Source organism: Thermobia domestica, chromosome 14, assembly GCF_964235325.1.
Source record: "Thermobia domestica chromosome 14, izTheDome1.hap1.1, whole genome shotgun sequence".
NCBI lineage: Eukaryota > Metazoa > Arthropoda > Insecta > Zygentoma > Lepismatidae > Thermobia > Thermobia domestica.
This window is the reverse complement of record NC_137467.1, coordinates 138,271,847-138,297,738: the sequence shown is the minus strand read 5'-3', so window position 1 is coordinate 138,297,738 and position 25,892 is coordinate 138,271,847. Positions and strand designations below refer to the sequence as shown.

At 37.2% G+C, this 25,892-nt stretch overlaps 1 protein-coding gene across 4 annotated transcripts in view; it reads right to left on the bottom strand.

Annotated features, from left to right (window-relative positions):
• Positions 1–25,892, bottom strand: part of mam (neurogenic protein mastermind) — a 371,802-nt gene that overhangs the window by 173,278 nt on the left and 172,632 nt on the right. For 2 of the 4 annotated variants that reach the window (XM_081738894.1, XM_081738895.1), the window contains exon 1: positions 9,991–10,214. The exons of the other annotated variants lie outside the window; for them this stretch is intronic. In XM_081738894.1, the coding sequence (XP_081595020.1) occupies positions 9,991–9,996 (6 nt within the window). In that variant the 5' untranslated portion in view covers positions 9,997–10,214. Of the gene's footprint in view, positions 1–9,990; positions 10,215–25,892 lie in introns of those variants that run through there. 4 annotated transcript variants of the gene reach the window in all.

The window sequence follows — 25,892 nt, the reverse complement described above, 5'->3', positions numbered from 1 at the left end:
ATAAAAGGCTGTTAAACTCCATGTTCACATTAACCACATGAGCGCGTGTTCGACCCTAGGTCGTCTGCCTTTTGTGGGTCTGTTATTGGTCGATCAACACGGCGTACGGTTTATGTATCTGTTCTGTTGCGACACTCTCGAATCCTTTGACTTTTAATACTACCATTTTAAAGTTTCTCTTCGTCTCTACTAGCAGGAGAACGGTAACTGAGTAGCGAGCACTTCACTTCTCGCGTCAAAGATCCTTGGTTCGAACCCACGATACGAGAAATTTCTTGAAACGAGGCGAGAAGTGCATTTCTAAATTCGAAACGAGGTGAGAAACATGACAAATGTAGTCTAACACTAGTTTACCAATAGATCGCTTGGATCGCAAACAATGTTCTGATGTTACATTTCTCACAGTAAAAAAAATAATAAAAAAATGATAAAGTGATTGAACCCAGTGGCGTATTTACGATTCTGTTTCGGGGAGGGCTTTGCTAACTTTTGGGGGGGGCTTTGCCTGAAAATGTGAAAATTCTGTAAGATATTTAATATATTTTACTATTGTACGTAAGATTTCGGGGGGCTTAAGCCCGGAAGCCCCCCCTAAATACGCCACTGATTGAACCAATGTAATGCGCATGAGCATTAAATACATGCGCAGGTCATTAGGATTAGGAATTAGATTTCTGGGCTTTCAGCATCTAAGGCTATATTAGCCGGTCACGTATGAGGGATAACGTCTCTTGGCGATCACCGTATCAGAGGAAAAGGAAGGATGAAAGGATTGGGGAGGGAAGGAAGCGGCCTGGGACCTGTCTGTTAGGCATCATCCCGGCATCTGCCTGGCGTGAATGAGGAAAACCCAGGAAAACCTCACTCAGGACGATTGCCTTGAAAAAGCTTTTTACTTTTTTCGACCGAGTACCTCCACCGGTAATCGAACCTGGGACTGTTCGCACCAAAGGGTATGCGCAAGTCATTACACAATGTATGTACTTCAACAGTAAATGTGGTTTGAATGTTGTTACAGTGCATCCTTCATGAACTTCTCGTGACGTGGAAAATTTCAGGTAACTTCTAGATGAAATTAAAAAGAAAGTAATTTCTAGATGAAATTAAAAAGAAAGTCTAACTTCTAGATGAAATTAAAAAGAAAGTCTAACTTCTAGATGAAATTAAAAAGAAAGTCTTAACTTCTAGATGAAATTAAAAAGAAAGTCATAAATTTACTAAATGAGACGACAAAGAATTTTTCAAGAATAAACAATCAGATAAGAATACGACAAAAATTTACAAGACGTAACGAGAAAACCATATTTCTCGTCTCGTCTCGTGGCTAACACTAAAGGCAGGCACCGCTTGTAGGCAATAAGCCGTTGAGTTTTTTCGCGGTTCTTATCCTGTTCACCCCTTGTTTCACCATCACCCACTTGTCTTTATTTTCTGTTTGTTCTCGCCTATGCAGGGCGTAACCTCTGGACATCAAATCTACGAATCCGTTTATGTTTGTTTCAGAGTTATCATACTTCACCAAGTAAACAAGTAGCAATGTCACTATGTACACCACAAGAAGGAATTTGTTTTTGTTTTTGTGCAAACCGAATTCAAGTACAAAGTAACTTTTACCAAGGCTAGACTTAATTTTAATTTGAGGTAAAATGCTGATGAATGAATATCGGAAAACGGAAAATATATTTAGATTTGTCCCATTTGATTTTACTTCAGCGTTCCATTCCACGGACAGATTAGTATTTTATATCCTGAACACTATACTAAACTGCTAATCTAAACAGCATTGCGGGTAGTCTATCAAATAAGGATGATATCCATTAGTTACTCCCATAGGAATACATGAGGAAGCGATTTTTGATTGTTTATATCTTGAGACCAACTGGATGGATCATCTTTTCAACGAACTCGATCCTTAAGGTTAGTGTAAAGGGACAAGGTTTGGCGATAGATGTCACTACAGTCTTCCTATCCCTCCCATGTTTTTTTTTTAACCTTTTATGAAAATTTACAATTTCTTTTATAAATTTCAACCTAGAGACTTCAAATTTGTAGAGAAGGAACTTCATAACCTATTAAAGGGAACAAACCGTGCCGATTTTTTATTTAGAATTTTCTTCATTGTTGAAACAGCTTCATCGTTAAAGATTTGGATATCCATTTCAACAATGAAGAAAATTGAAAATAAAAAATCGGCACGGTTTGTTCCCTTTAATAGGTTATGAAGTTCCTTCTCTAAAAATTTGAAGTCTCTAGGTTGAAATTTATTAAAAAAAAAGATGTAAATTTTCATAAAAGGTAAAAAATACATGGGAGAGATAGGAAGACTGTAGTGACATCTATCGGCAAAACTTGTCCCTTTAAACCAACCTTAATGTTTGACCCTCTACATCTTGGCCAAACTTGATGGTGATTCATCAAGTAGTTCTTGAGACTTAATGTCTCCTATGCGGACTTGGTAAATATACAGTGTGGCCCAAAAGTAGGTGTACAGTAGCGTAATGATCAGCTCATTGCATTTTATATCATTTGTCATTGTTGTCCATCAGGTAGACTTAGTTTCTTTATTATTTATTCTTAATGTGTTTTTACTTACATCTTAAGTTCGGAAAAGCCGAAGCAAATAAACCCGAGAACTGGAATGTTATCCTTGATCAATGCAGAGGTGTATACCTACTTTTGAGCCACCCTGTATAAAAGAGCTTCTGGTAAATCGAACTTCTTAAAAAATAAACCGTCAAGAATGTAAGGTGAACTGAAGCATTGCGTTAGAGAAAAGTCTCATGCGTAGTTTTCGAGAAACGGAGAAAACAAATGTCTTCATCTACCTAAAAATTGCAGCTGTACGTTACATCACGCCGGCTATAAAGATGAAACTGATATTACAGGCTTTTCATTATGAACTAACAAGACAACAGTATAACAGCGTAGTTTATGAGATATAGCCACGGTTGCTAGATTTTGTAACCGAAAAACCGGGACACCAATCTCAGGCTCTATATAAGATCATATGATTGCTACACTTTGGTCAGAATTAATTACCTGTCTTCTGCAGGTTTATCATTCACAATTTTCCAGTTCATTCAATAAATAGTCAACACAAATGAAGCTCCACAAGAGATGTATACAGAATGTGAAAAGGTAACATAAGAAGAACTGCCTGGGGTCCCTTATTTCGATTTTTTGTGTTTAACAAGTCCTAAATATTTCGCCTACGATGACACAATCTCCCATTTATGATTCAAGAGATACTTTTTTCCTTGTTGCGTCATCATTTGAGTCAGAAATATTACCTTTCTTGTCGGTTGAATTTTTTTCAATCTGAAGAACGAAAACCGGGACAAACAGGTGTCCCGAAAGCTTTTTTTTCGGGACAGTTAACTCTTTCATTGAAAACCGGGACGTCCGGCAACCCTGAATATAGCCTGCAATTATCATAAACTGTTAACCTTTAATTCCCGTATAACTACAATACTGTGCGTCCAAAGATCAGTCGATATATCACATTCGTTATTTTCGAGAGAATGGAAGAAAATAAACTTTCGTGGCGTTAAAATGTAACTATTTTAATAATAACTTATAGTTTCTATTCTGATTTAACAAGTTCGTAATTTAATTATGTACTGTACGTATAGAAAAAATAATCTCTGTCAACCGGCAAATCATTTTTATTATCTTTTCCTAATGATGACGCACATACTACTAGTAATAAGCAGGGTGGAAAAAAATAATGATTTTTTTAATAAAAATCATTTTAGTTGATTTTTTTGATTTAAATCGATTTTTTTGATTTAAATCAAATCTTTCTCCTCGTATAATACAAGTCGCGAACTGGAGAAAAAAACATTAGGAATTAATATTAAATGACAATTATGCCATTTAAGTGAAAGTATTTTGGTTTAATTTCGAATGGAACCCAGAGGTTCAATGCCGCGTTCACGGAAACTCTCCACTGACTTCTATCCTTAGCCAACTGGATCCAGTTTCTATTTTGTATTCCTATTTCTGCGAGATTCATCTTAATATTGTCATCCCATCTGCGCCTAGATCTTCGTAACGGTCGTTTTCCGATTGGTTTTCCAGTTAAGAATTTGAAAGTATTCCTATTTTCTTCCATCCTGGCTACATGACCTGCCCACCTGAGTCTCGTAGACTTGATGACCCTAGCAATGTTTGGTAAACCGTATAAATTATGTAGTTCCTCGTTATGAAGTTTCCCCCATTCCCGCTCCTCTTGGGTCTGAATATTCGTCTCAGGATCTTGTTTTCAAATACTTTCAGTCTATGTTCTTCCCTCAGAGTAAGCGACCATGTTTCGCAACCATACAGAAGCAGGGTGTCTACCAGTCAGGGAATTTACAGGGTCAGGGAAAATGTCAGGGAATTTCATTGTGTCAGAGAAAAATCTTTTCCAGGCTGTGAGGGGTGAAGGAATGCCTCTAAAATAGTCATAAATTACAGGTAAATGAATTGGTTCGTTTGTACTTTTGTAGAATATTGTATAAGCATATAAACAATGGTGAAAACTTACAGTTCACTTTAAATATAAGTTGGGGGCGCGGTGGCTCACTGGTAGAGCGTTTACCTAAGGTGCTTGGGTTCCCTGGTTTGATCCCAGCTCACGCCGTTTGGACTTCGTGGAGGACAAACAGCATGGTCGTGGATTTCCTCGGGGTTCTCCCGTTTCCTCCCACTTCTTCATTTCATTCATCACTCATCACTGTCTCCTTTAGCCTAACCGGCATTAGCATGGGACGTAAAACTGAAAGATTTCATTTTCATGATTTAAATATAAGTTACTTTTCATGAGTTACTACGAAAAAAAAAAGAAGGAGTCAGGGAAAATTATAATTTTGTCAGAGAAAGTCAGGGAACTTGACTATGCTTGCTTGCTAGACATCCTGAGAACAACAGGCATATATATTTTGATCTTCAAATTATTGGACAGAATTCGTGACAAGAGATTTTGAACTGAATAATAACACGAATTCCCAGCTTTTAGTCGACATTTAATTTCTTCGTAAATATCGTTTTAGTCTGTTAATATTGATCCTAGATATTTGAAAGAATCCACTTTATCAAAAGTATTATTCGATATTTTAACGCATTCAAAATTTGCCGTATTACGATCCCGAGGAACTTCTATGTATTTAGTACATAAATTTCGCCTAAAGTTTTTTTTTTCGGAAAGGGGATCGGGCCCCTCTAAATACGCCCTTATTATCTGGAAACAAACAAATAGACGTGGACATAAAATAATTTTTGTCTTAAATGTCGATGGTGATTTCTCCGTTCGAATAGTTAACTATTTAAAAACCCTATGTTATGAAGATAAGAAAGCAGGATTTTCCCTAATCATCCTCTGCATGATAATCGTTTTCATACTGTGTTGTACATACATTTGAGTCTCATTGTATTATGATTATTATCTTCCATAATCGAAATAACAGAACAGAAACGAGATTTTACTTATTCTCACTTTAAATTAATTTATTTCGGAATTTGATTTAAATCAACGATTTTTATCAAAAAAATCAAGTGATTTAAATCTCGATTAAAATCGTGATTTAAATCAGACTGATTTAAATCAATCCACCCTGGTAATAAGAACAACAAACTTAACAAGATGTCAACACTGAAAAGCATAACAAAATGGAATTTGCAGTAATTTGTTTTGGTTATTCCACACACATCACATACGAAAGATTAAAGTGCTGCCACCAAGATAAAAAAAAAAAAAAAAAAAAAAAAACGATCAAGAACATGTGATCTTTAAATGACCAATATATAGTCGTTAAGTAGTCTGCCCCACACACAGTACAATAAAGCGAGTTTTATTTCTTATCGTGTTTACAAACTCTACACTATAAGAAATTTCCTCAAATAGTCATTATCTATCGTTATTTTGAAAGTCACTCTGATGCAGTTATCAATTGAAGCTATTTTTAAGGATACTATTTTCACATCTTGACTACAAGGGTGCCGATCCTAGGGGGCACGGGCCCCTACAATGCTCATGTGGACCCCATGTATTTTATTATGAACATGTATATTTATTTATATGCAGGACCGGCGATTAGGGGGGCATGAGGAGGTAGCTATCCTCAACTTTTTTTGAAGTGACCGCTTAATGTAAGCTTCCTTTGGAAGTGTAAAGTTTTTGTAATACTGGTTCATAGAAAAAATGATGCCATATAATAGTTGCCGTTGCGTGAGTACGTATTGGTTGTTTCTCTTCCCGTGGAGTTAAGAAAGTTACAAGAATTGCGTTTTAATTGCAATTCAAAGCAATTGATATTGCAATTGCGTATTTCTTTAAATATCGTAGCATATGCTTGTAGTATTTACTGTCTTTCATTTTCTAAGAGTAACAACATATATTTAATGTCATTATGGAATTAAAACTATAAATTACTATTAATCCTCAGTTTTAATAGAACTTCTACACAACAAGCCTCATTATTCATTACTATGATTAATATTATCCTTTCAATGTATTTGTTTTGCAAATTTGTTATTAAAAAATCTGATCTCACAATTTTCCAGACAGAATTTTAAGATGTTCATGAGCACGGAATCAAATATGTTCTTACACCTTCGTTGTTTAAGAGTATAAAGAGCTAGTATCTACTTGCGTTAGTCTTGTCGATTTACTCAATAAAATATGAAACACGATATACAGTATTTTAACTGAGAAAGATAGCATCCTATTAGTTACACAACCTTTCGTCAAAGAGAGTCTTACAAACAGGAAAATTAACATTGATATACAAATCTTCAGATCATGTCTTGATCACCACCCTTTTAACGTCCAATCGCCGCCACTGTTTATGTATTTTGTGAATATTGCATATTTGGCATCATGTGAATTCAATTTGTCTTAACAACCTTATATATGCCTTCAGAGATTCTTGTCTGTAACCAAGCACACATCTGAATGAACCCCCCTCCCCCCTTTCAAAGTTACACTGAAATCGGCGTCCTTGCTTGACTACCGGAATTAATATACAGATCCACTGATTTATTAATTGCTTGTTGGACAGTTTTGAAACATTGTACAAAACCAAGGTTACGACAACTACTAATAGCGTCGACTCCGAAAAACACGAACGGGACTTAAATCCGGTGCACCTGGTGCATGCACAGCCCATTAAACAAGATAAAAGAAATCCTCACCGTAAAAGTCATTCTTTCACTACACTATTTCACCTTCACAATAGCTGCGTTACAGGAAATGAATTTTTGTAATCAACTCTAAAACAATTAAAAGCTTCATCTAAGATTGGTAATTGTCGGAGTGCACTACACGAAATATCTTGAAAAAGAACTGGTAATTCAATTAATTAAACTTTAAGTAATAAATGACAGTTACTTCCTAAAATTAATACACTGCTAGCCATCATTGAATTACATACCAAACAAGAATTTTAGGAATGACCCAAAAACATGGATTAAAAGACTGCGATCTTGGCCAATAATTAAGTTTTTGGATCAAGGGCCATAAGATCTTTGAACAGACCCTAAATCGAGTTTTTGCGAAATAAGAACATCGTACTGAGTTAAATGATAGCTTGGGTTTGGCTACACTATAGGCCTACGTAGTTCTCCAGATATAAGGCCTACAAGAATTTCTTTGTTGAAATTTATTGGATCTTTTGATCCAAATGAATTAGGAGTCACAAAATTTTTGAACTGCCGCTAAATCGAGTGTTCGTTTATATATATATATATATATATATATATATATATATATATATATATATATATATATATATATATATATATATATATATATATATATATATATATATATATATATATATACGGAATAAGCACATCATACTAAGTTAAGTGATAGCTTGGGTTTGGCTACACTATATGTAGTTCTCCAGATATAAGGCCTACAAGAACTTTTTTGCCTGAAATATATTGGATCTTTTCATCCATAAAAATATGAAAAATTGTAGAGAGAGCATCGAAGAGGCTTCTTAAGAACTTAACTTTCGTATCAAATACGTACTACAAAGTGTTTGCTTCTAAATTAAACATATGCTAGTAACCATTTTTGTCGAGTCATCTACATAATGAGTTTCCATTTCAACATACATAAAAAAAAACATACTTTATTTTCCTTTTCTTTTTTTCTTCACTTTTTCATTCAGAAAATAACACACTTTTGTGTAAACGTTCAGTTACTTAATACACATACCTGAACAAACTTCCTATGTTTTAAATTTAAGCACTTACACGATTGGCATATTTTGAACAAATTTCTTCAGAAAATTCTGGCACATTTACATTTTATAGATTTATAAATGAAATACCAAAACTGCACACACACACACTGCAAAGCAAGTAGCAGTGAAAGCCTATGATTTTTTTTTTTTTTTTAAGGCACCAACGGCAATTAAGAACATAAGTCTGATTTAATTTTAGGGTCAATTCAATACTGAAATGAGCTTAACGAAACTAGAGGGGAAAATGTAATCCTTCGGTTTTACGTCCGTCGTTTATGCCGGCTGCACTGAAGAAGACGATGAGAAATGAATAAATTGGTGGAATGAATAAAGTGGGAGAAAACGGAAGAACCCCGAGAAAACCCACGCACACGGTGTTGTCCACCACAAAGTCCATTTGGCACGAGCTGGGATCGAACCAGGGACCCCAAAAACTGAAAGAATAATTAATTGCCTTCTACCTTAAATGAAAACAAAAGTAACTACACACAGACACTTCAACAGCACTGAGAACAATGCATCAAAAAGTGTATTTGAAACACATTATACTTCAAGGGGACGTAACATGAGTTAACTGCACTGCATTAAATTGAAACATGTATGCACTGAACTGAAACCAATGACAAAAAACGATGGAAGCTAAGACCTTGTTTTATAATCAAAGCCAATAACTACCATTATCATACAGACCTAGGAACATCTCTCTGCATTATTTCTTATTGGCTCTTGCAATCTGATGACTGACAAAACAAGGCAACTTATTTAAGTGCACAAATTCTAGTATAAATCCTCGAACTGCGATTGATCTATGCGTTTTTAATACTGTAAGGATGCTACCATGCTTCCTTTTACGCAATGGCAGTTTGATACGATGAACCAACATTATGGCATGGAAGTTTAATTCATTTATAGACTTTTCACTTACTGCGATGTTTATGTGGCATTCCATTTAATTTTGTAAATACAAAAAATGTGAACCAAATAAAACGTACATCGAAAGGATATCATGAGCACAATGACATGGTTAATACTGCCGGTACTGTATTAGTTTATTGATAAACAACAGTTTGTTATGAACTTTCACCTCTTCGAACACCTTCTATCTCATTATCTATAGTGTATATACGTGGAACTGAAGCGTATATTCGACGTAATTTCAAAAATGTTCCCTGAAAGGGAATTGTTATTAAAATACGTCAGTACACTTAAAGGGACATTTTAATGTATTTTGCCGTCATGATAAGATATAAACGAGGAAAAGAGCTGCAATTATACTACTTTCCGTCTTTAATACGTAATTCTTAATAAGATAGGTATTAAAAGCATTCGCACAAAATTCCAACTGAACTACTTAAACGTCCTGAACGCTAGTTTTCTGAACTATTTTTAAAACATTTTCCTAGTGCTTGTGAATGTATCTCAAACTTACAATCTCCTTCCATAATCTCATCTCGTAGGTAAGATTCTTTGAAACAATATAAAGGACTGTTGCGCTGCGTTAGTAGTCTTCGCAAAACAGAAGTTAATAACATCCACAACATGAGCTTTCTATTTTGTATGTTTAACATGTTTTTGCATCACGCCGCGCAGACAATTCCTGTATTGGCCCAAGCTGCAGCGGTTCCACAACCAGCTGATTGCTCGGATACAACGTTGCCACATTCCGCCGCTCTACCTCAAGAGTACCGTACTGCTCAACCATTTAAAAATGAGAAAAAAAGAACATCAGATTTTAAACAATCAAGATAAAACGTACCATCATCACAGCTCCCGCCAGTGTGGTGCAGAATCAGGTTCTGAATACCTCCAACATCTTTTCTCTGGTTCGTTTCCCGAGACACAATTATGAAACACCACACTTTTTTCTCTCTCACATTCACTCACTCACATACGGCGGACCGCACGCTCGCCTCTGTTGCCAGATCGCCTTTCCCATCCACCCTACCGGCTTCGCAAGTGCCCTGTGACTGACTGTGAAATACTCCCAGACGGGCGACAGTCATTTTACTCGTACTAGATCGGCAAACATCGTTCGTGTTCGGATTTCACGGTAGGACGACGGGACAACATTACACAGTGTTGCGAACTAAATTGATATTTATACGCTAGTTTACGGCAATTTAGTATCTTAGCCAAAGTAACAACATTAGCGCTTACAGTGATCTCAGCCATGTGGAGATGTTTACATGTATACGCATACAGAATTGGTAGCTGCTTTATATTATACTCTACGTTAAAATATTTATTAACTATAACAAAGGGCTTAAAATCTTTTGTGCACAATCATTGCTACAGTTTTTAAATGTTCTTTGTAAATTGCGATTATTTTTATCACTTCCGCCATTTCTTCATCAAGAAATGTGACAAGGAGTTTGTTAAACTGACATCGATATTAAATATATTCAGAGCATCTTTTCACAACTAACGCAACAGTGCAAGACCCAAGAGACATTACATAGAGTAATGCAATGATGTGCAGTGATAGAACTTAGAGGATGCATTTCTGAATTCCAGTAACTAAAACACTATTAATTATTTAGCTCAGAATATAGTACAACAATCAAAATTGTCCTGCAGTTCCTCTAGAAATGTGCTTAATAGCTACTAAACGTAAAAGGTTAATCGTAATCTAGTGAAATCATGACACTACAAGAATTTTTTTATTTTTTTTTTTTTTTAAATGTAGACTGTTCAGATCTTGCAGATACAATTTATAAACCAGTATGGACATAATACTATGTTTATAAACATATCAATGTATATGCTTATCAATATCGACCGTTTGTTACTTCGAATTCAACTGTTCTTATGTTAATGTTTTCACAAACAACCTAACTTGAAGAGATTGTGTTTCACATTATCTAGAAAGTAACACAAGTGACATTATATTCTCATGTAGTGCTTGCTATGTGTATGTATATGATCTGAGCATGCGCAAGTGTTTAAAAGCTTGCTGATTGTGATTTCAACACTGCAGACAGATGAATAGTTAATGAACTACGCTTTAAACGTTTTAACTGAGAAGAATGAAAAAAGAAAACAAAAGGAAGGTGATATTATTTGATTTGAATCTGGCTAGACAGATGTTAGCAGCGCTGGTTGGAAACAACACACAAGATAAGTGTGGAGCGGCGAAACAGGGGAAGGGGTGTTGCGACGTTGCCGGGTGTAATTGGGGGACTCGGTAAAACGCGGGTTCCCGACGAAACCCGCCCATATCTGAGTCCATCATTGATCCGGCCAAAAGGCTGAACTCTAATGGACACCCGAGACTTCACCCATAAGGCGCTCAAGAACAGGGCTACCAACGCCACCACTTGACAGTTAGCGGTAACTACAGGGCAAATCACTGGCTAAGAGTGGGGGATATAAGACGACATGCGAAGGGGGAGGGAGTGTGAGAGATAAAAGGAGACAGGGAATGAAAGTTGTGTGTGAGGGCGCAACGCCTCGAAAGATGACAAGCAACGGAACGATGCGATGCTTAACTTCTGCACTGTCAAGTGAAGCCTGTCTCCCCACCCTTCCCTCTAAACCCTTCTTTCAAGATTGTGTACGCTACCCAGTATCAACTTAATGAAGAAGAAATGCCTGCCACTTAATAACATAAAGAGAAATGAATTCTGCGCTAAAGTAACTACAGATTTTCTCAGGATTATCTCAGTAGATGTGGAACTTCGATACAACTAAGCCTGCTGCCCTGAAAATTATAGATATACTGAAGATTTCGCCAATCTATACGGCACAAAATTTGCTCTAACAATATACAGGGTATGAAAGGATCTTTTTGATTCGATCCAACAATGATTGGGCTTGTGGTACATAAAACGGCTGAACCTCGCCACATGAATAAAGGCATTTTCAATTCAATCCATTAGTATCGTGTCTATTAGTATTTTTTTTCATCTTCATATATCCGACTCTTCCATTGTATTTCACTTGCATTTCATATAATATCTATCCTCTTCAGTTGCAGAACGCAATGATCTGTTTGCAATTGGGGCACACTTGGGCTCAGAGAGCATAGTTTCAGTGGTTATACAAACTCTTGGCATTATCAACTATAAGGAGCAAAGTCGACATTCGCCTCCAAATGAATTTGTAATTTACTGTAACTGATTGTTGAAGTTCAACAACCAGTTCAGCACCGTGGCTATGTGAGACGTGGACCTACAGCTTAAAGTAGAATTAACTACTATGTTTTACAGTAGAGTTCTATCAGTACATTAAAAATAAGAGAAAAAGATCACGAAATACAATGTATGAAATTTGTAATTAATACCTATAACTAATAATGAATATGGTACAATAATAGTAGTACAGCGGGACTTCAATAAGAAAAGAGACTGCTAGTGTGCAATATCTGATTTATTAATTTACCAATGTGCTCTAATATTTATTTATGTTACCATGTATGCGTATTAAAGACACCAGTGGTGTAACTAACAGGCCCGCAATGCCGGGAGACTAGGGACTGACTTCATCGAGGGAGTCGAGGGACTCGAGGGAGTCGAGGGAGTAAAAATAATTACTAGAGGGAGTCGAGGGAGTAAAAATATTCACTCGAGGGAGTAAAAATATTCACTCTAGGGAGTCGAGGGAGTAAACATTTTCACTCGAGGGAGTCGAGGGAGTAAAAATATTCACTCGAGGGAGTCGAGGGAGTAAAAATATTCACTCGAGGGAGTCGAGGGAGTAAAAATATTCACTCGAGGGAGTCAAGGGAGTAAAAATATTCACTCGAGGGAGCCGAGGGTGTAAAAATATTCACTCGAGGGAGTAAAAATATTCACTCGAGGGAGTCAAGGGAGTAAAAATATTCACTCGAGGGAGCCGAGAGTGTAAAAATATTCACTCGAGGGAGTCGAGGAAGTAAAAATATTCACTCGAGGGAGTCGAGGGAGTAAAAATATTCACTCGAGGGAGTCGAGGGAGTAAAATATTCACTCGAGGGAGTAAAAATATTCACTCGAGGGAGTATAAATATTCACTCGAGGGAGTCGAGGGAGTAAAAATTTTCACTCGAGAGGGTTAAAATATTCACTTGAGGGAGCCGAGGGAGTAAAAATATTCACTCGAGGGAGTCGAGGGAGTAAAAATATTCACTCGAGGGAGTCAAGGGAGTAAAAATATTCACTCGAGGGAGCCGAGAGTGTAAAAATATTCACTCGAGGGAGTCGAGGAAGTAAAAATATTCACTCGAGGGAGTCGAGGGAGTAAAATATTCACTCGAGGGAGTCGAGGGAGTAAAATATTCACTCGAGGGAGTAAAAATATTCACTCGAGGGAGTATAAATATTCACTCGAGGGAGTCGAGGGAGTAAAAATTTTCACTCGAGAGGGTTAAAATATTCACTTGAGGGAGCCGAGGGAGTAAAAATATTCACTCGAGGGAGTCGAGGGAGTAAAAATATTCACTCGAGGGAGTCGAGGGAGTAAAAATATTCACTCGAGGGAGTAAAAATATTCACTCTAGGGAGTCGAGGGAGTAAACATTTTCACTCGAGGGAGTCGAGGGAGTAAAAATATTCACTCGAGGGAGTCAAGGGAGTAAAAATATTCACTCGAGGGAATCAAGGGAGTAAAAATAATTACTAGAGGGAGTCGAGGGAGTAAAAATATTCACTCGAGGGAGTAAAAATATTCACTCTAGGGAGTCGAGGGAGTAAACATTTTCACTCGAGGGAGTCGAGGGAGTAAAAATATTCATTCGAGGAAGTCGAGGGAGTAAAAATATACACTCGAGGGAGTCGAGGGAGTAAAAATAGTCATTAGAGGGAGTCGAGGGAGTAAAAATATTCATTCTAGGAATTCGAGGCAGTAAAAATATACACTCGAACGAGTCGAGGCAGTAAAAATATTCACTCGAGGGAGTCGAGGGAGTAAAAATTTTCACTCGAGGGAGTAAAAATATTCACTTGAGGGAGCCGAGGGAGTAAAAATATTCACTCGAGGGAGTCGAGGGAGTAAAAATATTCACTCGAGGGAGTCGAGGGAGTAAAAATATTCACTCGAGGGAGTCAAGGGAGTAAAAATATACACTCGAGGGAGTCGAGGGAGTAACAATATTCACTCTAGGAATTCGAGGCAGTAAAAATATACACTCGAACGAGTCGAGGCAGTAAAAATATTCACTCGAGGGAGTCGAGGGAGTAAAAATATTCACTCGAGGGAGTAAAAATATTCACTCGAAAGAGTAAAAATATTCACTCTAGGGATTCGAGGGAGTAAAAATTTTAACTCGAGGGAGAAAAATATTCACTCTAGGGAGTCGAGGGAGTAAAAATATTCACTCGTGGGAGGCAAGGCAGTAAAAATATTCACTTCAGGGAGTCCCTGGAGTGAATATTTTTACTCCCTCGACTCCCTCGAGTGAAAATTTTTACTCCCTCGACTCCCTCGAGTGAATATTTTTACTCCCTCGAGTGAATATTTTTACTCCCTCGAGTGAATATTTTTACTCCATCTACTCGTTCGAGTGTTTATTTTTACTGCCTCGACTCGTTCGAGTGTATATTTTTACTGCCTCGACTCGTTCGAGTGTAAATATTTACTGTCTCGCCTCCCTCGAGTGAATATTTTTACTCCCTCGACTCCCTCGAGTGAATTTTTTTACTCCTTGGAATCCCTCGAGTGAATAATTTTACTCCCACGAGTCCCTCGAGTGAATATTTTTACTCTCTCGACTTCCTCGAGTAAATATTTTTACTCCCTCGACTCCCTCGAGTGAATATTTTTACTTCCTCGACTCCCCCGAGTGAAAATTTTTACTCCCTCGAATCCCTAGAGTGAATATTTTTACTCCCTCGACTTCCGCGAGTAAATATTTTCACTCCCTCGAGTGAATATTTTTACTGCCTCGACTCCCTCGAGTTAATAATTTTACCTCTCGACTCCCTCGAGTGAATATTTTTACTCCCTCGACTCCCTCGAGTGTATATTTTTACTCCCTCGACTCCCCGGAGTGAATTTTTTTTCTCCTTGGAATCCCTCGAGTGAATATTTTTACTCCCTCGACTCCTTCGAGTGAATATTTTTACTCCGTCGGCTCCCTTGAATGAATATTTTTACTCCCTCGAGTGAAAATTTTTACTCCCTCGACTCCCTCGAGTGAATATTTTTACTCCCTCGACTCCTTCGAGTGAATATTTTTACTCCGTCGGCTCCCTTGAGTGAATATTTTTACTCCCTCGAGTGAAAATTTTTACTCCCTCGACTCCCTCGAGTGAATATTTTTACTCCCTCGACTCCCTCGAGTGAATATTTTTACTCCCTCGACTCCCTCGAGTGAATATTTTTACTCCCTCGACTCCCTAGAGTGAATATTTTTACTCCCTCGAGTGAATATTTTTACTCCCTCGAGTGAATATTTTTACTCCCTCGACTCCCTCGAGTCCCTCGACTCCCTCGACTCCCTCGAGTCCCTCGACTCCCTCGATGAAGTCAGTCCCGGGAGACTACGGCAAAAGGTGGCCCATTTAATTTTAGACACTAAATGATGTTACTACGATGTTAAAATTCACTTTTCAGGTACCATATTATTCCTTTTTTCTTTTTCTGTCTCTCAATTGTCCTCTAATATTTTCAAGTTAGCGCACGCATAAAAAGTTGTTTAATTTTCAGCGAATACTCTGTACAGAAACTGGAATAATAAACAGAAATTCAATAATTTTCAACTGAGAGTGCAGTAGTGGATCTAGCACGGGGCCAAGGGCCATAGGCCCCCTAAATTTTTTGAGTGACACAAAAAACTTATAGTAAAGTTTATATAGTAAACTATGGCATACCTATCATAGTTTGAGTTCTGTCTGTCCCTCAGTTTTCACTTTCTAGATTTGCCACTGTGAGAGTGAATTAAATTTTACTTTATTGCTTGGCTATAATGAGAACAAATTCAAGCTGCACACAATATTAACAATAATAACGTGCAATTTTTGTATATTATGAGCAAGTAATGACTGAGTAGATGGAACATCCGATATTCATAGTTGATAAGCACGTAATCATCAGTAGAAAATGCAATGAAATGAAATCTTTTAAGTTTTACGTCCCATGGTTATGCAGCTAGGCTAAAGAAGACGGTGATGATGAGAAATGAATGAAATGGTGGAATGAAGGAAGTGGGAGGAAACGGGAGAACCCAAGAAAACCAACGCACATTGTGTTTGTCCACCACAAAACTCACTTGGCGCGAACTGGGATCGAACCAGGAACCTCATGCATCAGAGGTGAACACTCTACCACTGAGCTACTGCGGCCCTCATAATCATCACTACAGTTGACTGTGAGCAGGGGCGGATCCAGAGGGGGGCGATCGGGGCGATCGCCCCCCCCCACAAGAGGAAACTTTCTTATTTTATATATAAATAAACCCATCCATAACAAGTTTGGAGCTCTTAAAAGTAGCAGTATTACCGCCGACCGCCCCCCCCAGAAGTCCGTCCTGGATCCGCCCCTGACTGTGAGACAAGAGTTGGGACTGTCTCGTCCCAAAAGGGTGTCGCGAATAGTGGCGTACTCAAAGGGTGGGCTTTCGTGCGAGTGGTCCCTGATTCGATTACCGGTGGGAACATCCGATAGAAAAAGTGTATTAGCTTTCTTATGCCAGCCATCCTGCGTGAGATTTTTTTGGAATTTCCTCATTCCCACCAGGTAAATGCCGGTACGGTACCTAACCAAATGGTCCCAGGTCGCTTCTCTATTCCCTATTCTCTTCTTCCTCCACAATTTCCCAAATAATGTGATCACCAAGGGACGTCATTCCTCACACGTGATGGGTTAACATGACCATAAACACGAAAACCCAGAAGTATCATTCCTAATCCTATTCCTAATTTCTATTTCTATTGGTGCTGCCCACGACACGAGACGAGACCATTTTCATGACAAAATTCCAGTGAACAAGTTATTTCAATAAAAATTTATCCATTTTTGAAGCGTACTTTTACGACATCTTTTCGAGACAAAACAGGCCCAAAATTTTGTTTCGTGAATTTTGATAAACGCATTAAAAAAAAAAAAAGTACTGCATCAAACTACATTACAGGTGATAACGTCATATTGTCTTCACGATAGACCTTGCGGAAGAGAAGAGTCACACAGAGAGGGCAAAACAGTGAAGTGACATATATCGGAATTCGCAGTATTTACTACAATTTTAAATTATCCAGGCTAGATAGCTTTTACTTAGTTTATGTGAGGTCAATTGATCAACTATTACAGCCACACTTCAGGGATTGTATATTGGAGTAGTGTTGCCAGATCTGAAGTTTAAAAAGTAGCGAGGTTGCGCTCCAAAAGTAGCTAATTTGAACTATTTGTAGTCTAAATATAAAAGTGATTTATTTTCCAAACATAAAAATGAATTATTTTGAATTACTAATATATATCCTTATCGATTTAATGGAAACACCTGAGTTAGAAATATGTCCCATGTCTGGGTTGGCAACGGTCAGGTGGCGACTGCAGTTTCGAGTTGTTGGCGGTGGTGTGTTAGGGCAAACTCCACTACTACGTCAGGAGCAGTAGAACTGCAGTCTCCAATGAATTGAACTGATGGCGATAGTAAAATGGGTAATTTTTTTCTGATTTTCAAGAAGACATGTTTCCGTAAGTCAGTCCTACGTTCTGAAATATAGTACAACGTTTACAGTAATTTTTCACTGTTATTCCTCACTTCTTTAATTTGTTTGTTAAATTCTCTATGTGGGAGCCATGAATTTTGGAAGTCTTTGTTGCAACTCCATTTATTCAATATGTTAATATGGATAATGCAGTAACAATTAAATCTGCGATGTTCACACTGACACAGTTCCGTGCAACTATTTTAGGCCTAGACATTAACTGAGACAGCAACACGGTCTGTGATAGTGAAAGAGTGCAAACCCAACAAAAGTCTAGTGTTTACAGACCTGAAGATTAAAAAAATACAAACACAAGAAGTGAACTAATATCGAACATGTTAGCTTTAGTAAAACTATTGTTCATTATGAATAGAATACTCAACAAATAAAACTTTTATTGTATAATATAACACTATAACTTGTGATTTCATAAATGAAAATAGTGCATTCTGGAGAGTTATAGTCTACATATATTTAAAAGTAGTCGAAAAAGTAGCGTGTTGCCCAATTTGAAATTTTGGTAACAAGGGCACTTAAAATAAAAACGCCCAATCCGCTACTTTTAGCCCAATCTGGCAACAATGTATTGGAATTCACTATTTCTTAATTCAGGTAGCTTCCAATGGACTCAAAATATTATTTTTTTTAATGTGTCCTCACTGGAAATCGAATACAAACACTCCGACCAAAAATTATTACTATATAATAGCCTTTAATATGCTGCAACGCAGTAGTTTCAATTTTCTAATCCTTTATTATATGCAACTCAGCACAACTTTACAGTATGTCTAGGTCACATAAAATACAGGGTATGTAATAAAAACGAAATTGGTAGTTGCAATTGTTAAAATAAGATGGTCATGCCTCGAAATCCAATAAGGTTAGAAACGTTAAATTTGTTATTATACTTAAAGACGTGTTTTAGCGATTTGTGTGTGTGTTTCCCTTAGAAATGTGAAGAAAAATTGGCAACAAAATAGGGGCAATTTTACTCGTTAAAATAATATTGGTCATATCTCGAAACCCCTTAAAAGTAGAGGCATGTTTAAGCGTTTTCTGATATCTTCCCTTAGAAGGGAAGAGAAAAGGCGAGAAAAAAGGGTTGCAATTGTTATAATAGGATGACATATGTCTAAATCTCGTAACATTAAGGATGTATTAGGAATATGAGAAGTGTGAGACCGTGAAATGAGGAGCCCTGGCGACGAAGTATATGTGTCACATCAACCGGCAATTGTTAGTTACGTTATTTACAATACCCCAATGAAAATATATTTTTGTAAGATGTTATATTACGTTTCAAATGGTTTTGGCACATATTTTTCAGAAATTTCCTCTAGTTTAATATATTAATAACTCACAGCATAACCGCAATATAATTATCCGAGACTGATTTACCACAGACAAAGATGAGTTACAGAAGTGATTCTACTTCACCAAACTCGCTTCCTCTTACAGTTTTGAGATAAGCTAAACCCTCCACGCAGTATATCCGTCCAATCCTTACATTTGTACTGCTCAGCCATACATCATGTAGATGGCAAAAGGGAAAGGACCGTTGAATTATGAGTTCCCCTTAACAACAGACAAAAAGGGGCAGTTACTGAAAAGCCAAAAGAGGAGCACAGAGTTTAAATAAACAGGACGTGTGTTCGAAAGTTACACAAGTAACAAACAAACTGACCAAACCCTCATTAATCTGCACCTAATCTCTTTACAGGAACTTGTGTTCTGTTCTACTGTGTGATAAATAGCAACTAAGAGAAGTGAGAGGGTATTTTAGAAGTTTCTACCAACAACTAGAGGCTGTAGTGTAACAGTGATTCATCTCTGTGACACTCGCCGGTCACTTACAATTTGCTTCTACATGAATGAACATGTGTCATCGAACTAAAACAGAACTAGACTACCTTCTTCTGTTAATTAGTATTAAACTTTTCAACTAAATTAATAACAGCTGAGGTTCAATGTAATGATTCACCCTGAAGTCTTATGGACTTTTCATTTTCAACAAACTTTAAAAATTCGTTACTGAATTCTCTTTGTTTCTGTGTTTGTATTAGTTGCGAATTTTTAAATTCTGAGCCCTCCATTCGTAGAACGTCAAAAGCTATCTGAGACAGTGATGGATTTTTTCGCGTCACTTTTACTATTCCCGAGATATTGGCCAAAAATTTCCTATTTCGGGAGCCATATCTCGGCAACTGTAAGTTAGAGAGAGATCACATTGGTGTTGATCAGAGCGCAAAATTTCCAGTTGCCAGGTCGCCATTGGCGACTAAAAAATTAGAGCTGGCGACCAGTGTTCAGTAGGGACGGTTTCTGCCTAAACGCACAGGGCTGCGCAGTTTGTTTCGCACGAAAATAATTGACACTGAGTGAGAGAAAACACGGAATGTGAAATCTCCACAATGGACATGGAATCTCTTTCTTTGTCAAACCAAAGGCCGTTTGGGGCAGGGGCGGATCCAGGGGATGATCGTTCCCCCAGAAGAGAAAACTTTCTTATTTTATATATAAATAAAACCCATCCTAAAGTTTGGAGCTCTTAAAAGTAGCTCGAAGTAGCGGTATTACAACCCACTGCCTCTCCATAAGTCCGTCCTGGATCCGCCCCTGGTTTGGGGGGGAACCTCTCATAATTTGTACGTGAGAGATACTGGCGACCATCATATTTGGATTGACGAGTGCGTCTCACTTCGAAATTTTGCGCCCTGCCTAAGAGGATGGTGAACATTTTGGTACCAAATAGCAACCGGTGCCCACTGGCCAACTGGCCACCGTTCCCCAGATATTGGCCAAAGAAGTTCCGATTTTGGGAGATATAAGGAGCCATATCTCGGAAACCGTAAGTTATGGAGAAATGATATTTTGCGAATTTTTCAATTTTGAGCATGTCTCTTCGTAAAACATATTGTAGAACGTTTTAACAGAATTCTTAAACAGAACATGTGGAAAAATGGAACTCAAGGAAATTATAAATGGATAGATATATTACAAGAATTGATTAATAAATATAATAATAAAGTACATAGAACAATTAGTATAAAACCTGTAGAAATTAATAAGAAAAATTAATTCTTTTTAAGTTCGTTCTGGCAATGCTGTTGGAGCACTCTCAACTGGTTTTTAACTTAACAAAATCCCGGCAGGAGAAATGCTGGCTCAGTGGTAGAGAAAGCACTCTCCTCTCATGCTAGGGACCTTGGTTCGATCCCAGGTCTACTGAGTTCGTGTGTGTGGATTTTCTATAGGTACTCCCGTTTCCCCTCACTTCATTCCACTAATTCTTTCATTATCATTCAATTAATTACCCGTCTCCCTTAGCCTTAAGGGCATAAGAGATGAAAAACTAGACATTTCATGAAGAACCGGAGAGTTTATGCCAGATGCACACCCATAATTGTCAGTTGAGACGGAGTAACAATACTAAATGACACTGCGTTTATGTAATATTGAACCGGTGTTTTTCTACACTCGAAGAGAGTTGAAGTGTTAAGAGCCTGACATACTAAAAATAATAACACAATTTACCATTTCCCTTTTACTTATTTTTCGTAAGTGAAAAAAACATCATGAAATGCAACTTCTAACAATCATAGATGTTATTATACAACAGAAAATATGAACCTGAAGAATTTTCAGTGTTGCCATCCATAAAAATTACAGTGTTACCAGAATAACATTTCCCCCGAAATCTAAGTTAAGACAACGACTAGAGCAGCATTTCCCAACCTTTTTCAACCACGGGTGTTACTTGGATTGTCGCGGCACATTTATAGATATTATTATCTGTAAATATTAAACACAGTGGTATTTTTTTCTGTGATTATTGATCTTCTCACAGAGAAGAAAGCTCTATCACTGGGTTTTCCCCGCGGTAGATCATAAAGCTTATTTTTCATTCTAATTAAAAAATAGAAAAAAATTGCAATGGAATATTGAACTCAGGTTTTTAAAAATACGCTTTCTTTTTAAAAAGATCACTAAATAACGAATATCTCTTTTACTTTTTTAAAAAAATGTAGGTAATCTGTCGAAAGGATTGAATGGTATTTTAAATTTTCAAGTTACGAAATAGTCTGCGACAATAATGGTCATAACGATGATAACAAATATTTTTTTCAACATTAGAAATGTACAGAACTGTAGCCCAGTATGAAACTTAAAATTGCAGATTCATAGTAGAGGTTCATAGTAATGTGAAAAACAAATATACATTTTCCCCTACGTTTTGCAATTTGATTGCTATAAAATTAATAATTTTGTTTCGATTGCTCGCGGCACACCAGCGACCCATTCTCGGCACACCAGTGTGCCGCGGCACACCGGTTGGGAAAGGCTGGACTAGAGGAACGAACTCAACTGTAATCCATTAAGTATCATGTTTTGGCATCCTGTGGACTAATTTTTAAATAACATTATTGTTTAATTTTAATAAGTGTATGTTAAAAATATTTTGTTTATTATAAACTAAATACAACTATTATTTAGTATTGCATTTCATTATCCCTTTTCACTTATGAAAAACAAGCAAACGAAAAATGGTATTATTTTTAGTATGTCAGGTTCTTAAGTACTGCCACCCAAATTATAGAACTAGACTGTTTCTTATAAGAAACGAAAGAATACAAATGAGTGTAAGATCAAATTCAATCATTACGAGTATAGCTTTATTAAGAAAATGTGTAAACAACGTCGAATAACGAAGTTTTGGAGGAAGGGGGATACGGAAAAGGTGAGCTCCCTTTGTATATGCACACCAGCCGGCAATTTCAAATTGTCCCATTGCCGCTGTTGCTGGTATCTTTGACCGGAGGCCGTTACCTCTTTCTTTCAGGTATTTCCTCAATTGTCCTCACGACACTAGACGAACGCCAGTTGTTTTCCTCTATTGTTACCCACATAATGCAAGTACTGACCAGACCAAGCATTGCGTAACTTGATGATTTAACATGAACCTGTAGACCAGAGCGGCTAAACTGTCTGTCTGAGTACTCTGCCTGAAGTCAGGTCAGAGCCCACTTACCCTAACATATCTAGATGGGGTCACTAAATTAGTTACAAAGGGGTAGGGTAGCCACTTCCTCCCCCTGTGGTTCAAAATGGGTTAGAAAAACTGAAAATTAATAGCTACTTGAGAAATTACTTGAGAACTAGGGTTAAGATGTGGGATCCTTTTAGTTACTTTCTCAAAAAACGACAAAAAGATTTTTTTAAATCATATATATGTACATATATTAATTTGAGCTTTTTTGGGCATGAGTGCTGCAGCATTCGATTTCTTCCCGTGGAGGATACAGAATTCTAGATCGTGAGGAAAAGGCAGGCCTACCTCAATTAAGAGATTTAGAAAGCCAAAAACTACAGTATTGGGCGGAATCGATACAATGACAATGCATCACCCACTTGAACGTGCACTATTTGACAGAGTATACTTCAAACTCGAATATATATATAGATCGGGATACTTAAAAGAAATTACTATACACTATGTTGTCATAATCGAATAATTTTTATATAGTTTATATGGCAAAATTGTTTTCTATATATGATTTACGTGTAAATTTGCATTAAGGTTAGTGTAAAGGGGCAAGTTTTGCCGATCGATGTCACTACAATCTTCGTATCACTCCCATGTATTTTTTACCTTTCACGAAAATTTACAATTTCTTTTACAAATTTCAATCTAGAGAGTTCAAAGTTTTAGAGAAGGATCTTCATAACCTATCGAAGGGAACAATCCGTGCCGATTTTTTTATTTAGAACTTTCTTTATTGTTGAAACAGTTCCATTGTTAAAGACTTAGATAACCATTTCAACAATCAGGCAATTTCAACAATGAACAAAATTCTAAATAAAAAATCGGCACGGATTGTTCCCTTTGATAGGTTATGAAGATCCTTCTCTAAAAATTTGAACTCTCTAGGTTGAAATGTGTAAAAGAAATCGTAAATTTTCGTGAAAAGTAAAAAAAAAAAAAAAAAAAAAAAACATGGGAGTGATACGAAGATTGTCGTGACATCTATCGGCAAAACTTGTCCCTTTAAACCAACCTTAAGGGTGGACTTTATCACCTTATTCATGGATTGCATTCCTCAAATAATAGTATTGTCTCAGAAGGTTGGAAGGAGGTAAATACAGAGATTCATGAAGATCGGATAAATTTGTATGGAAGTTATCGTGGAAGAGAAACAGAAGTGCCGATTGAATTGAATAATATACAAGCTCGCTTATACAAACAACCTGTATACTTTTTAAACTGCACTGAGGATAAAAGAAAAACCTATCCGGATAGGAAGTGAGAACAAGTGCACCAGAAAAGAACAAAATTTTTACAATCAGTTGTGTTTCCGTTATGAAGACCCACGACCAGTACCGTAACTCGCACGTCTGGATGGACTTCCGTCGACCTTGCTTTTATACACTGCCTCCGTGGCTGCTATGAACTGTCTGTCTGCCTGCTCAGTGAAGAAAAAGATTTGGTTGTGCGCTTTTTATTACAGGTTCATCTGCAGTTCTTGACAAGCCATCAGTGAAATGAGAAACATATTTTTCTACCACATATTGCCATTACAGAATTAAAAAAAAAAAAAAAAAAAAAAAAAAAAAAAAAAAAAAAAAGTAAAAGACAATGTTAATGTAAATAGCCATATAAAATAGCTGTTAAGTGTCACTGTTTCTTTCTATTCTTTAATGATTTAAAAAACAGTATTGCACGGTAGGTTCCAGTTATTCGTATGCAGGAATTAGCTTCAGTGACCGTTGCTGGTTTCTTAATAGGATACAACGGATTATATTCCACATTTATTTTTGAAATTATAACAATAACTAACTCTAACTAAATCTATGGCCTATGGAACCCGGAGGTTCAATGTCGCGTTCACAAAAGCTCTCCACTGACTTCTATCCGTAGCCAACTGGAACCAGTTTCTACTTTGTATTCCTATTTCTGCGAGATTCATCTTAATATTGTCCTCCCATCTGCGCCTAGGCCTTCTTAATGGTCGTTTTCCGATTCGTCTTCCAGTCAGGACTCTGAAAGCGTTTCTATTTTCTTCCATTCTGGCTACATGACCTGCCCACCTAAGTCTCCTAAACTTGATGACCCTAATAATGTTTGGTAAATCGTATAAATTATGAAGTTCCTCGTTATGAAGTTTCCGCCATTCACCATTCCCGTTCCTCTTGGGTCCGAATATTCACCTCAAGATCTTGCTCTCAAATACTTTCAGTCTATGTTCCTCCCTCAGAGTAAGCGACCATGTTCCACAACCATACAGAACAACAGGCATGATTATCGCTTTATATATTTTAAGCTTCAAATTCCTCGACAGAATTCGCAACAACAAGAGATTTTGAACTGAAAAATGAAATGAAATTTTTGAGTTTTACGTCCCACGGTTATGCCGGTTAGACTAAAGGAGACGGTGATGATGAGAGATCAATGAAATGATGGAATGGAGAAAGTGGGAGGAAACGGTAGAACCCCGAGAAAACCAACGCACACGGTGTTTGTCCACCACAAAGTTCACTTGGCGGGAGCAGGGTTTGAACCCGGGATCCCAAACACCAGAGGTGAACGCTCTACCACTGAGCCACCGCGGCCACAGATTTTGAACCGATTAATAACACGAATTCCCTGCTTTTAATCGACATTTAATTTCTTCTTCGTGAATATCATCTTTGTCTGTTAATATTGATCCTAGATATTTGAAACTATCCACTTTATTACTATCCACAAATTATAACAATATTAGCTAAAATGACCGTCTTCGCCCGGGGAGAATAGTTACGGAACGTATTTGAATCCTTAGGATATGTATGGGGGATGAATTTAGACTTAAACGGCATCAAGAGCGCCACTATTCATCTCAACGATTCCGAAAACTATGAATTGGATATTAATATCGACCATTTACAATTACGTTTATACGTCACCTCTCACACCTTTACCTTTTTGCCAAAAAATAAGCTAAAAACCTAAATTAGTCCCGGATCCATCAAAATCAATGAGGCGCTTTAGCAGAAGCTA